The 15871-nt window shown below is 34.9% G+C and overlaps 1 protein-coding gene across 5 annotated transcripts in view; it reads right to left on the reverse strand.

Annotated features, from left to right (window-relative positions):
* Positions 1-15871, reverse strand: part of Dlc1 (DLC1 Rho GTPase activating protein) — a 389714-nt gene that overhangs the window by 360664 nt on the left and 13179 nt on the right. For all 5 annotated transcript variants that reach the window (XM_048791799.1, XM_048791800.1, XM_048791801.1 and 2 more), the window contains exon 2: positions 9687-10825. In XM_048791799.1, the coding sequence (XP_048647756.1) occupies positions 9687-10700 (1014 nt within the window). In that variant the 5' untranslated portion in view covers positions 10701-10825. The remainder of the gene's footprint in view (positions 1-9686; positions 10826-15871) is intronic.

Below are 15871 nucleotides of genomic sequence, written 5' to 3' on the forward strand. Positions count from 1 at the left end.
CTGGATTCCCAAATATACAAAATCTAAAGTGCATCCTTTAAAGTTCAGCTTGGGCACCTCTTGAAGGGAGCCTTTTCTCATCTCCCCTTTAGGGGACCTGTTCCTAACTCTGTCTCCAGAAATCTCAATACTTTCTACCTTGAATTATACTGAACCATGATAATACTAATACTGGTATTTCGTACTGGTATTTCAAAATCTAATATTACATAATATTCTAATATTCATTACTATTGATTACCAAGGGTAGTTAAGCTTAATATTCAAGTGAGTTATCTATGTGTGATATTGCTCTTACTAATGAGTAAGCTCTAGGTCAGGATGCACACACGATACTTATTATAATGTTGCACCACACCTAACAAAGTGCATGGGGGAAAAAAGGTACTTACGAAATACTTTCTAAGTTAATGAATGCATATTGAAGACTGTACTGTGTAATGATAAAATTGGATAGCAAAGGTATCAATATGGGCTGACTTATTTCCTAAATTTCTCTCATATTTTGACAGTCTGCCCCCAGAATTATTCCTGACAGTTCAGTTTGCTCTCACATTTATAATTAGAATAATTTACTAAAATAAAAATTATCACTTCTACTAATAACAGAAAAAAAATATGGTGTTTACTATATATGCCAGGCATTGTTTGAATTATATATATTTCTGAATGCATTTGATATTTTTAACAACAGAGACAGAAATCCCATCATGCAGGTGAAAAAACTGAGACACAGAAAGATTAAGTAAGATACAAATCACAAAATTATAAACGAGTGAAGCAGGCCGTTTGGTATCGGAGCCCACTGGTTTAATCACTGGGTTCTCCACACAGCTCTATATAGCAAGGAAGCTGTGGAAGCTTACCCTGAGCCATGCAGCACTCCAGAAATTTCCAGCTGCACAAGATATGTGCTGGCTGGTTCTATATGCTGTCAATATAGATTCCACTAGAATTTAACTTATAATCAGAGATAATAACTTTGCTTTATTCAGTTATTGGACTGTCAGATCCTCATCTCAAACCTTGGTTGAAAAATTTAGATTATTCTACTTCTGGACTTCGTAGATGTCGAATCACATTTTCTTTCGTATTTAATGTTCACAACAACCCTGTGAAGTACAGATCATTGTTTCCATTTTCCAGAGACATGTGCAGCTCACATAGGCTAAACAACATCCCCCAATTTGGGTTGGACTCTTTCCCTTCATCGCAGTTAACTTTCTTGGCAAGAAAATCCAGTTCAGACCAAGCTATTCATTTTCTAGACCAAATAGTGATGCTATTTCAACATTTTTTAAAACCTCTGGGTTAATTTTTAATGTACATAAAAAGAAGAAAACTCTTTTGAAGTTTCATTGGCTCAAGAAAAAGAATCCAAAAATTGAAGAACTTCATTAATCACTAGTTTTATTCCTAGACCAGGGTAGAAATAGAACTGAAAAAAAAAAGAGTAGAAGTGTGTTTTCTTATTTGCTTATATTTCCTTTGAAAACTGTGAGGTTATCTTGAAAATAGCACTATAATTTTCTTTACAGTTAGAAAATTATCTGTGGAATAGAGATCTTGTTGGCAGCAAAGGATAAGTATGTTATTTCTGAGAACATGAGCCAGAAAATGAACAGATCCTGTTGGCACCATTGTGTCTGGTACCCAGATAACTGGGGCAGGGCTCTCTTATGGAGGTTATGCAAGTTATTCCAACTTTTGTGGATATTGGCATTTCTTAGGGGGAGGCAGCCAAAAGCTATGGCAGTTTCATTGGTATTAAAAGATTAATAAATTGGTCTTGGTTTCTAGTAACAGAAATCCATGAGGAAGAAACTAAAACAGTTTCATGATTATGATAGACTGTAATGTGCAGCTGGCTCAGAAATAACCATTCATTATGTAAAGTAATATCATAAAAGTGTTTTAATTTTTGCTTCAATAAATGCTCATGTTAAGTTAATATGAACTTATTAATATGAACTTGTTAATAACTAATGTAAATTTGCAATTTTGGTCCAAGTCACTAATTGGATCAGAGGCTCATGACACATCATAACTACTTTTTTAAAAAATAATATCTGGAACAGGAAATATTCAGATCTAATTACATTCATCCAGTATACATACACACACATTAATATACACACACATACACACACAAACACACACAGAAAGATTAAGATACAAAAATATGAATACACACACATACGTGTATGTATGTTTGTGTGTATTCATATTTTTGCCTTCAAGGTACCTGGTAGGAAATCTCCCTATTTTATGTAGTATTCTTGATAGAAATTAAGAAATTTACTATTATCTGACACATTTAAAAAAAATAAACAACAAAAAAACAACAACAAATAACCCAATCAACAAATGGGCCAAGGACCTGAACAGACACTTCTCAGAAGAGAATATACAATTAATCAACAAATATATGAAAAAATGCTCATCATCTCTAGCGATTAGAGAAATGCAAATCAAAACTACTCTAGGATATCATCTCACTCCAGTCAGAATGGCAGCTATTATGAAAACAAACAACAATAAATGTCGGCAAGGATGTAGGGAAAAAGGCACACTCATACATTGCTGGTGGGACTGAAAATTGGGGCATCCAATATGGAAAGCAGTATGGAAATTCCTTGGAAATCTGGGAATGGAACCACCATTTGACCCAGCTATCGCTCTCCTCAGTTTATACCCAAAACACTTAAAAACAGCATACTACAGGGACACAGCCACATCAATGTTTCTTTTGATCTCTTACTCCTGTCACTTCTTCTCCATTCCATCCCTAACTTCCTCAAAGTGATATTAACCAGAAAAACTACAGAATTTCTGAACGAGTGCCCTTCTAACATTTTTGATTATGCACTTCCCTCAGTGAGCATGCATATTTCACTTATTTATAAACTATAGTGCATACACGTTTGTGCTAATATATCATATGTGTTATAAAACATACAAGTTTAAAGGACAAAATAAATGCTAACAGATATTCTAATATTTTTCTTCTCTATACCTAACATTGCTCACTCCTTTCTGGAGACAAACTGACCATAACCTAAATATTTTTTTTACTCACAGATTGCAATATAATTAATTAGTTGTTCTGTGGCAAAGAGTGGTAATAATTTTAAACTTGAGGGTTGACTTAGAGATCCAGATATTACATGGTTCCTTTCCCCCTCTCCTTCTCTCATATCCGGTTTTAGCATGGAACTTGGAGAACAAAAAGTAGATTATGGTATGAAGTGTGGGATATCTGGTCAATGATTTTGGATGCATGACTTAATTTCTTTGGAATCTTTATAATGTTGGGCTCTTGATATTTGGTATTGTTTTCTGAAAAATAGGTGCTTTACCATGGTAAATTCATTCAAGAATTTATGGAAAGGTCCTACATATTGAGCTGGACACTACAGAAAGGAGACTGAATAACTGTCCTCGGGGAGCTTACATTTTAATTAGCAACAGTGGAATAAAATGAATTCCAACAAATTTGTTGTTAATTATACATTGGAATTAAAAATGGAATAGATATATTGTATAAGGAATAAGTCCTCCATGAATATATAGAGAAAAAAATCAACTAATTTGATTGAGGAAATTGGGGAAAGTTGTGTTCCCCCCAAAGAGAAAACATTTGAGGATCTTGAAATGTTAGTTTATCAGGGCTCCATCTTCTGTATAATAGAGACACAGCCAATGAAAACCAGTTCTAGACATCATAGAACCTGATGTAAAATGACAGCAATTATTTACCTTTGTCTTCTTACTAAACTTCTGCTGGAGATCACTAAATCATTGTGTTGCAATACATTTGATTTCAGTCTGCTCAACATCCATGTTTTATCTAAGACGGATACACTGTTTTTCTTGGATGGGGGGCTCCTGGGGATTGAACTCAGGGGCACTCAACCATTGAGCCACATCTACAGCCATATTTTGTATTTTATTTAGAGACAACCTCTCACTGAGTTGCTTAGTGCCTCGCTAATTTGCTGAGGCTGGCTTTGAACTCCTGATCCTCCTGCCTCTGCCTCCTGAGCTGCTGGGATTACAGGTATGCACCGCAGCGCCCAGCTGAAGACTGATAGGCATTCTTCCCTTGCAATTGACCAATGCTTCTTTTAGTATACTATTTTAGCCTGCCCATCTTTCTCTATCTCTTTCTCTCTCTCTCCCTGTTTTCCTTCTCTTCTCTCTCTCTCTCTCTCTCTCTCTCTCTCTCTCTCTCATTGTCACTAGTCTTCCTTGAGTCCCAGCCTTTCATGTTAGTCAAACAGAAGCCTCATTTGATATTCCAGGGGGATTTAAGCAACTATATGCTTCACAATATAAACACCTTGACTGTCTAACTGATGGTAGTATAGCACGTACATAGAACAGAGCCTGGGATATTGAAAATGATCAATGTTTATTGACTGATCACTAGGCACTATATCTTGTGTTTTTCTTCATCAAATAATCATTGTTGCATTTCTAGTTAGTTTTACTAGAATTATATTTGAGATGAGGCAAAATATCTGAGTCCCAAGTATATGCAAATATGTTTTTGGCTTTCTAGTTGTTTACAAAGCAAAAAACCAGTTTCTGTGGCATGAAGTCATTTGACAGTTTTGTGTGGCCTAAAGAGCATACATCATGTTGCTTACAAAGCCACTAGCTTCACCTGGGACACAGCTCTGCTAAAAATATGTGGGTGAAGTGTTATCATAGGAACATGTCATCTGTCTATGCCCAGTTATCTACCTAGTAACAATTTTGATTCATTATATCCAAACCTTATCCTAGTAAAATAGAACTGAAAAGCAAGAGGATTTAGGAAAGGTAATCTGCTCAACATACCTGTCTTGAAAGCTTCAAAAGACCTGTCTAAAAGTGACCTTAGTATAAATTCATACTATTATGAATTCACCTAGAAAACTATATGTTCTGCATGCCATTCCTTCCTTCTTTTTCAGCTGATACAACTTATTCACAGACTACCATCCTTCTCCTAGTCCTTGCTTTTATTCAACATATCTTGTGACATTATGTTGTACCATGGCTGGGCTATCTTTTTTGGTTTTTATTTCTTGGGCAAAATTTCCTTCTCTTTTATATTCTTCCAGCCAGCCAATAGTTTGACTTATTCCATTTTTGGGGTATTGTTTTACTATCTTTTATATCACTTATGGGTCAATATCAACCTTTCCTTGGGACAAAGGTCCCATAGAGGCATTCAGGAGTCAAAGAGAATGCCATTTCAGGAATGGGTGTGCTTTTACCAAATATAGGCATATTTTTAAAGATAGGGTAAAAAGAAAATATGTGAGTTTTATTTGTCTTGGTTAATTAACATCTTGCATTTTCCAGACACTTAACATAAAATATGTACACTGCAATATTTTGCTCCTAGATGGTTATCCTATAAGAAATAGTGTAGCACTTGGTCAATGTCACTTTAATATGTAAAATAGATTCCTAACACAGAAAGATATATTACAGTGTGAAATTAAAGTATCAAGTATTTCAAGTACCAAGTATTTACAAAGAATATAACAGAACATATATTGTAACCTATTTATTTCTTTCATAACATGACAGGGTACATTAGTATATATGTATGTTAAGGGTTATTCCTCAATATGTTTGTGAGTTATCCCTTAACATAAATATTCTTATTTTGTGATAATAGAGGTTTCAGCAGACACATTCTCTCCCATAATGCAGACTTCAATTCTAAGCCCTCTTGTTGCTAGGTATAGCCAAATAATTCAGTTCTAGTTCATGCAATCTGAGAGATAAAGAAGTGTGCATCTGCCTGTGTCCCCTACCACACTGGCCTGAATATGACTGAAGTCTCAAGACAGGAGTGAGTTTGGATCAAAGGGGTTGGAGTTTTGAAAATATAGAGCCTACATATCGGTCCAGAACTGCTTATAGCTAAGTACTATGTGTATGTGAGAAAACCAGGTTGTTTAAGCTACTATGCTAGCTTTGAATGATAGTAGTCAAATCTACAGATTCACTAATACTAGGGTAATAAAATAAGATCATAAAATTAGTCTAGATTTTTATTGGAATGTAGAATTCAGTGTCTTTTCAAAGTTCATATTTTTGCAAAATCTTTTCAAGTTTATTTCTTTGTAATATGGTTTATTCCTTGTCTTATGTGAGCAAATAAAACATTTTATAAGTTTATATAATTATTGTGGTTATTCAAAAATTTGGAGAATATTTAAATAGCCCTTACAGAAGACTGAATCTTGGACTCTCTTTAATTTGTGAACCACCATCAATGACAAATATACTAGTTCTTAAAAAAAAAAAAATCTAACCTCAAGTCTTTCCCTGCGTATTTTCCATCTTCACATCTCTTTTGGTTTAAAGAGACCACTTCTTAGACTGTCTCCCTCCTCCAGACATCTTTGGAATCTGTTTCTGAGAATTGCTTTTAACCAGCTGTCTCACCCCAGGGATTCAGCCAAGGCCCTATGACCACTCATCATCTGCCCGACCTCAGGGCTCATTCACTAATGTCTGCTTTTAACCCATTTGTTTTCCTTTGCTTTTAGTAGCTTCAGTTTCATGACCCATTTCATCATCTTTAAGGAAATTATTAGCTCAAAAGGTCAATCCTTAGATATACTACAGATGCAGTTTTCTACAATTGAGACTTCTAATATGTAAGTGTGTGTGTGTGTGTGTGCGTGTATGTGTCTATCCTGGATGGTCAGAAATATTATTGGACATCAAGAAAAAAATAAGTTGTGCAAAACAATGAATGCCTGTCAAGATATATGGATTTCAAGGAATGATAACGTCTATCTAAAGCCCAATGATTTCTCTAGAGAACTATTTTAATACATTCTGGGTGATTGCTTTTATAAGCTCTCCTATAGTTTTTTGGTTTTGATTTTTTCTTCAAGTCTTAGAATCTTGATTATATCCTGTTATGGTTTGGATGTGAGATGTCCCTCAAAAGTTCCTGTTATTGCAGGAGTATTCAGAAATGAAATAATTAGATTACGAGAGCTGTGTCCTGATCAGTTCATCCTAGTTTGCATGGATGGGGTGTGGCTTGAGAAGGCGGGTCACTGGGGGTGTGCCCTAGAAGGGTGCATCTTCTTACTTCCTGATGCCTCCAGGGCTGAGCAGATTTTCCTCACTGGGTCCTTCCCCTGTTGCCTCACCGTGGGCTCAGAGCAATGGAGCTGGCCATCTGTGGCCTGAGACCTTTGAAATCACGAGCCCGAAATAATCTTTCTTTCCTCTAAGTTGTTATTGTTCTTTTCAGGTATTTTGGTCAGCCCAATGAAAAGCTGACTAAAGTTCATCCTGATAAATCCACATTCAGAAATACAGTGAAGAATTTGATTCACTCACATGACCATCAGATTATGAGCTGATTCAAGTTCTCTGACTAAAACTATATCACTTTATGCTATGAATCACTTTTCCAAGCTTTCATTTTATAGTTATTGCTATAGCTGACAAAGTAAATACATGTATACATACACACACATTATATCACTTTTTATAAAAATTTTTATAAAAAGTGAGAATGTATGTTTTCTACCTTTTTAATTCTACTCATTCAAAGTGATTGCTGTTAATTTTGTGCACATTTAGCTGAGATTTTTCATATTCTTACTCAGTCGTATAGAAAGGTTTATTCTCCTGTCTATACCTTTATCGATTTCTATATGTACATTTTTCATATAAGGTTTGGACTGCCACTGCTTATTTCCAGATACACTATGTCGTGAGCATCTTTCAAAATTAGTGCATGTGAATCTCACTTCATCTTTCTATACAACAGGTAAACAATAGCATTCCATACAATAGACGAATAACAAGTTATTTATTGATGGAAATTTAGGCTATTTTCTTTTGTTTTCAGGAACATGCAATACAACGATGAACATATTATTTTATGAATATGTTGTTATTTCTTTGGTAAGATTTGAAAATGGCGAATTGTCAATTTAAAGGTATTTTTACACTCATTCAAAATGAATAAAGCAAAAATTCCTATGTATTTTTGTTCTAAGGACTTCTTCCATAACCGTATTTTCCTAGAGTAAATTTTGAATCTGAATTTTTACATTTAATCTGTTCATTACAAGCCCACCCCAAAATGGTTATAGAGTCATAGTAAATATTCCACCAGATAATGTCACAAAGCTTTAGAATAACAAAATGCTTAATATAAATTATTTAAGTTAGAACTTGTAAATGAGATATGATTGCAGCTCTCAAAATACAATGGAGCTACAGGGACACGTCCAAGAGTAAATCCTTTCCAGCATTCTCAGTATTGATATAAATGTCCAAATGGTGAGCACATGTTTAGGGAATGTTCAATGTTTATGTCGGCAGTTGGGCAGGATTTGTCTTATTTTAGGGGGGCTATGTCATAGGTCAGCTGAGACTTTCTTATGTCATTATTGCATTCCCTCCAACAGAATTGATAGGATATATGGAAATTTCTGAAAAAGTGGCCCGAGCATTCCAATCATAACAACTTTATGGAACATTAACATTTTAATACAATTTATGTAAGAAAGGGAGAGATGGCCAGCAGCACAGAATACTCTGTTGGCACATGGTTCGAACACACCAATTTTTGCTGTAAAGTCTTTGCTTTCAATTAAACGAGCTCATGACACATTACTGATCTAGTTTTTTAGCTAAACCACAGTTTATGGAAACCAGATTTTTAACCACAGAGACAGTTGTGGAAGTTTTTTTTTTTTTCTTCATTGTAGGTAGATAGCCCCCATTAAAAAGAACTAAGAACATTAGTTTTGTGTTTGGTAGAATTGCAACTATAGATTAAGATTATATCAACAGAAGGGTAAGAAAGCATATTTTAATTATTATACAAAGTGTCTGATCTGCAGGGTCTCAATGCCAGTTGGTAGGTGGGATGTATAGGAGAAGTTGTATTTGGACTTATATCAGGAATGGACAACCCCACACTGTCTAAAGAATATTGGAGAAATCTTGAAATTTTGGCTAAGAGTTTACTAGCTAAACCACAAATCAATGTAGTGATACCTCAGTGTTTGCTTCTCTCACTTGGAAACTTCCTAAGGGATCTAGGGATTGGCTTTTTTGATGTTTTAAAATTGTGGCAAGAAATAGAAATCATGATGCATCTACTGTTGGTGAATATGCCAGGGTATCATTTAAATAGTGTCAGACATTGGGTGGGAGGAGTGATTGTTTGTTGCCTTTAAACATGTATAGTGGTGACTTATACCACTCTTACTATGATGAAATATACTTTTGAAGGGAAAAAGAAAGAGGTCTAAATAAAGGATCCTACGTTAAAAAAAATCACAACTTCCTTTCTGAAAGTTTTACTCCTCAAGGCCTTCAACTGCATCATTAGGAGCTAGGTGACAACTATTCAGTTCCAACTAGAGAAAAGATGTCAAATTATATCTTCAACACAATTTCAAAGTATAATATCCAAGAGCCATCATAAATATTATTAGTGAAATTGAAAGATAATTGTATTATAATTTGTACATATTTTGATGGTTTCACCAAGTGGATAGTCTTTAAGTTAAATAGCTGCATTATAGGGCAAAAGAAATGCCTACAAAGCTTTTTAATAAAGCAAAATAACAAGTGATAAAAATGGGGATATTTAAAAAATTTCAAAAGCCAGATACTCTGTGAATGTGTCTTACCTTTCTCTTGCGAAGTCTGACTTGGCTCTCTGTGGACTCCTGGGTGGTCAGAGAGTCCCTCACATGTAAACACTGCATGCCATCTTCCATGTTGACCTTTGGAGGACTTTTGTTTTGATGTTCTGAGAAACCGCTCTTCTCCAGGTCGATTTCAGCTGACATTCCACTGGGGCAGGAAGGAGGCTGCAAAATGCAGCTTCCAAAATCTGCTTTTAATAATGGCAGTCCTCTGTCTGTGCAAGGAGTAGCCAAGAACTCATCCTGTCTGACGTCGAGGGTATTTCTTTCAGGTTCATCTTTAGTGAAGTCAGGTTTCCTTCGTTGTTGGGCAATTACGGCAGAATTCAGCAATTGCTTCTCAGGCACAATATCTTTCACATTCAAAGAATCAAGCATAATTACGTTGGGTACATCCTTTGTTTCATTTAAGCTTATATCACTACAAAGCTCCAGGCTTCTTACAGTATCAGCAACTTTATTTTCCCCGCAATCTTCTACCAAATCAGCTTCCCCAGCCATTCCCCAGGAGTTATAAGAATCTTGGTTACTTTCCATGATAGGCAGTGTCTTTACTAAGGAGCCTGCTCCTTCGACATTATGTTGGTCTGATATTTTATGCCCTTGGGTAGTTAAAATCTGTTTATCACCCACAAGGTATAGATCAGAATCGGTATCCTCATCAGAAATATGCACAAGTGTTTCTGTGCTGGCTTCCAGAGAAAGAAACTGATCTTCACCTTCATGACTGTCATTTTCATCCACCTCCTTTGAAATGTGACCCATTGGCCTCCCAGGAAAATCTCTCAGCTCTGATCCGTGACAGCAGTCTGGGAGCGAAACACACTTTTCTTTGCGGTCCACATTGAGAGTTGCATCTTTTTCCATACTTGCCTGCAAGCTGTCGGCTACAAGTCCATGATGACATACTCTGTTGCAATCATCAGAACTAAAAGGCTGTCCCACCCGTTGGGTAACATGTTCTTCCCAGCTTCTCTTTCTGATAGCTGCAGACATGTCATCGTCGTTTAACAACAGACAGAGAGATGCATTCCATATGAGGCTCAAGGAGATGGAACTTGATGAAAGATTATTTCAAATTCATGGATCAAAGAACACAGTGAATTTTGTCATTTTGCCACCTATTAAAAAATTTTAAAAAACATGCAGTTACAGATACATTTCTAGTGTCAAAATCTATCTTGGGTAAAAAAAAAAAAAAGAGCACCACTCTGTGTTATGAAGACAGAAGTAAGAAATCTTTTAAAGCTTCTGTCTCCTAGCTTTAAAGGTTTATTTCTTTAAGCAGCAGCCTAATAAAAGAAGAAATATATCTCTGGTCAAAATTTATCAGCAATAATTTTAAAAGCAGTAGAACTGGTCCATTAATGAATAAAGATATAAATTATCAAACACTTAAAACTCCATTAAGAAAATATTTGAATTGAAATACTTGAGAAAAATCACCAGAAGAAACTCATTGCTCTAGCTCATGTGCTCCTTTAATTCATTTTTGTGAACACAAGTTGTTAAAGAAATTCATTTGTTGTTTGGTTTAAATTGCAGCAAAAGCTATCGGGGAACTAGCCAAGCAAAACTTGAGTTGTAGAGACAGCATGTGTAAGTATTAGTGTGTGAAAGAATTAATACCGACCCCAAATGGCCAGGATGTATTTACTCCAGGGAATGACTAAGAAATATAGAATAATCCAGTTTGGCTCATATTAACACACGGTTCATGGGTAAGAAATCACAACATGTACAATTTATAGCATTTTAGGACATATACATCTGTTCATGCATCGTTTTACTGCTAATACTAGCTAGCAAGCTAGTAATACTGAAGCTTAAATAAATTCAATAAATTGTCCAAAGTATACGTCTAGGAAGTAAGTCCATATTCAAATTAAGTACTGGTTCTAAGGCCCAGGCTCAGATAGCCAGTAAAATTCATTGTCTCCATGTAGTTTGGAGAATCTACTTCATCCCTTCTCCTTATGTATCTTTAGTATGTATAAACTTTCCATACCTCTCAGGAATTCAAGTGAACCAGAAAGGAGATATGAATATGATAAAACAATTAAGACTAATCTTCAGAAACTTGAATCTCATTCTCTTTGGGTATCTAAGGAGTTGGCTTGTGTATTTCAGTTAGAATTTGGCCATAAAAATTTAAATAAACAAGAAAATTATGTGTAATATAAGTTCAGAATAAAAACACTTTCCAGGTATTCATCCTTTTGCCTTGAATTAGTCAAATCCTTTTGAATGAGGAAGTAAATGCAACATTATAAATTGAGCAACCCAAATATTATTCCACAATGAAACCAAATAACTGGACTGTAAATGAAAAATCCCAAAGAGCAGACACTTAGTTTTTATTTTGCACAAGAACTGTCAGCACATAACATGGATTGGCTTATTGATTTCACCCATAAACAAGATTAACTGCTGTGCTAGTTTGGGGACATTTCAGTGTATTGAAATGGATTCTGACTCCCCATCAAAAATCTCAAGTTATTCTGACCCAGCAGATGTCCCAAAGGCAAATATTCCCATGTTATAAAGACTGGTGAAGTTAAGGAATATACTAAAATGTTGGTACCCTAGCTTGACCAAATATCTTTTTGGATACTATTTAATTCCCCTAAAGGTCTGTGGCCATCTTTGAAAATGGCCAGCATTCACATTTTCCATGTTGGCATTCATTTTGCACTCAAAAGAAAATATAAAGTCTCTGAATTCCATGCATAAGTCATTATAGTGTGGGAGGCTACGGAAAGTGGAAAAAACGCATAGATGCAAGCCAGAAAATTTCTGCTTTCATGGGCAAATTTGGGTTGTAATAGGGCGGTTCTGTTTTAGATGCTTTCTTTTCTTTATTTTTATCCAGTGTAGAAAGAGCAGGCCAACTTAAGAAATGCCAAGTGGTATTACTGTGTCATTCCTAAGCCACATTTACATTTAAGTTGAGCCTGAATTCTGGTTTGATTTCTTTTACAAACGAGAAATATAATTTTCCATGGAGAAAAGAATACACAACAATTTTGCCCTTAAAAATCTTAAAATAATTGCTAACATAATCCACTCAAGTTTGATAAGTGGTATTTCTATCACATCAAAGTAAGATATAATAACAAGTTCTAAAAGACTCTAACTACAGAGATAGAGATTGTAACTTAGATAGATTCAACACAGTTTTAATCCTGATCTCATTTCCGATTTACGTTCTTTGGACAATTCCACGACATTCTTATGAATGTATACCTTTTTAATTTTAAGGCAAAATTTTTTCATGATTATGATTATGTTTGTCATCTTTATATTTTGAAACGCCCATTCCTTATCTTGTGATTGTAAAAAGTTTCATCTCTACAACTTCTCCTGTTCAGATTTCCTATTTAAATTTTGATTTTAAAGTTCATTTAAATCTACTTCTGTGGTTTAAAGCCTGAAAAAAGTACAGGTACATAGAAAAGTGAGATTATTTGCAATTGCTTCTGAGCATACTGGTGTCATTTTCTAAATCATCTGAATTAACTAAAATCTGTCCTGTAAGAGAGAGAAGTCAGTAAAAAACATGACTTTCCTTATGGGCTTCCCCATCAGGCTGCCTTATTTAAAATTGTATTTCAAATTACTGACTCCTTATTTTGCACATTTATATTACATTTCTTTTCTAATCCTTTTTGTGCATTTTCATTCAAAATGAGCTCAGCTGCTGAGGATTTGGATGGAGGATCTGGAAAAGTGTAGGTCATTCCAGGGTGTTGATTTTATGAAGTGAATTTCCATGGGGATTTTTCACTTCTGAAACACATGTGCTCAAACACCACTGTATTAATATTACAAGAGTCTGTATGCACTTCTAGTTGTGCAATGACTCTGAAAAATGTCTGTGAAACGTCCAAAGTTGCTTTCTGTGACGTTAGTGCATGGGATATTTGGACACAAAGCAGTTACAAATTTTTCTTTGGTTTAATTTTGTAACACCACTCCTCAACATAAGCACTCCGTGGCATACAGTATATATTCTAAAATCAAACAAAATTTAATGTTATTGTATCTAACAATGATAATTGAAGACCTTCTAGTTCGAGAATCATTGAACGACATGTGCTATTTAATGATCATGTTCTACTTTGCACTTGCTTCAGAAACAAACATTCACCTTATAATTTGGCTTGCTGATTAAAAGGTCAGCTGATAATAACTGTGCTTGATGATTCTATATCCTGTGAGAACAAGTCCCTAAGTAAAGCCCCAGCAGCTGAAATCAAGAGTGTAGTAATACAGAAGTGACCATAGTCATATCATAATCTCTATTAACCTCGTGTTTACTTAGTGCCTACTATGTGGAAGATGCTCTGCTAAACATCAGAAATATAAACCTAAACAATCTATCTAGTCTATCTTTCGTATTGGAGCTTACAATATTGTGTGAGAAACTATGTAAACAAAAATAAAATGTTCTAACAATGGCCACAATAGGTGTACAAATGCCATGAAAAGTTGAATGTAGGCAGTCATCAATTTCTTGCCCTCCTTCTCTTCCTTAGTCCATTAGTCACCTTGGAGGGGAGCCACATTTCTCAGTAGCATTTCAGAGAAAAGTGAGAGAAATTTTTCAAAAAAAAATTTCAGAAAATATCCCATAATTAATGATCCAAGTCTTCAGACCGAAGAAAACAAATGGAATATGAAATAGTAATGGAACCATCCTGGTGAAATTTCAGAATGTAGGAGGCAAGTTAATGATCCCTAATGCTATCAGACAGAGAATGAGAAATTATATTTTAGGACTTGGGAATGATAATGGTATTGCATTTTTTAGAAGTAACAGTGGAAATAAGATGACAAGCAAATATGCCTTAACAACTTGGATGGGAATTTGTTCCTACCTTAATATTATGTGAAAAATCACTTTAAAAAACCCTTTATTCTCAAAAGCTACTGGATAGTTCTCTATAAAAGATATCACTTAGATAAAGAAAGAAGGAAAGAAAGAAAGAGAAAGATGAATATGTCAGCTATATGTGATAGCTACACTGAGAAGAACTTTATAGTCTAGCCAGACAATTTGGATGGAAGAATTTGTAATAGTTTCACAGGAAACTACAAGAATCAATTATTAACTCTAGGAGGACCAGTTTTATTAGAAGAGCGGGGGGACAGGAATAGGAAAGACAGTGGAGTGACTCTAACATGACTTTCCTATGTACTTATAGGAATACTCCACAGTGAATCTTCACATCACGTACATGCACAAAACTGGAATCCTAATTAGAATAAGACATACTCATGTTTGCATAAATATGTCAAATAAATAGTACTGATGTGTATAAAAAGAACAAAGTAAAGAAAAAAAAAGAAGAGCGATGCAATCATGTGCCACTACCTGGCTAAGCTGTGAATTTTTTTTTATGTAGTCAAAATAAAAAATAGTAAATACTAATTTAACTGAAAATTATGAAACAACTATTTTTGAGTCTAGGGTCTGTGAGAGGTAGGGTTAAGGATGATGAGAGGAATAGGTGTAGAGAGATAAATCCTCATCTTCTATTGTAGGAAATTAAGAGATAATAGCTAAAGTGGAAAAACTATTACATTACCCATCACATTATTTAGAAATATGGAGGTAAATGTCATTAGAAATAGCTAAAAATAATCTACAATCTGATTTTTTTTTTTAAATCCGAAATACTACTGCAGATTCTCTACAATATATCTGAAGGGTCCAAACTTTCTCTTTTGCCCCTTCCCCACTCCCTACAGCAGTCCCTCCTGATTACACAAATTGCAACCCCACATCTTCAGCAACTTAAAGTACCATTTTAGATCTTTATCTTGGGCCACTAATGTCAATACAGTGCTGCATGAAATTCTGAGGTGACTTCTTTTAGGGATTCCTAGGGAATTCCTCAAATTCAGGACAGTTATTCTTGGTAATTATCTTAGTCCTGGACTTTCTGAAATGTTATCTGAATAGAAGTTTAACATTCATAAAATAATATGTAAATAGCATTCAATCAGCAAATAAATAGGAAAAGAGGAATTCTCCATTGCAGCATTCCTAAACTTTTCTTGGATACCACACTTGTAGTACTTGGGAAAATGGCAACTTTTAAATTCATCTTCTCAAAAGTGGGTGCCTTGATTTGTCCTTTGGGATTTTATATATATATATA

This window comes from Marmota marmota, unplaced genomic scaffold, assembly GCF_001458135.2.
Source record: "Marmota marmota marmota unplaced genomic scaffold, marMar, whole genome shotgun sequence".
Taxonomy (NCBI): domain Eukaryota; kingdom Metazoa; phylum Chordata; class Mammalia; order Rodentia; family Sciuridae; genus Marmota; species Marmota marmota.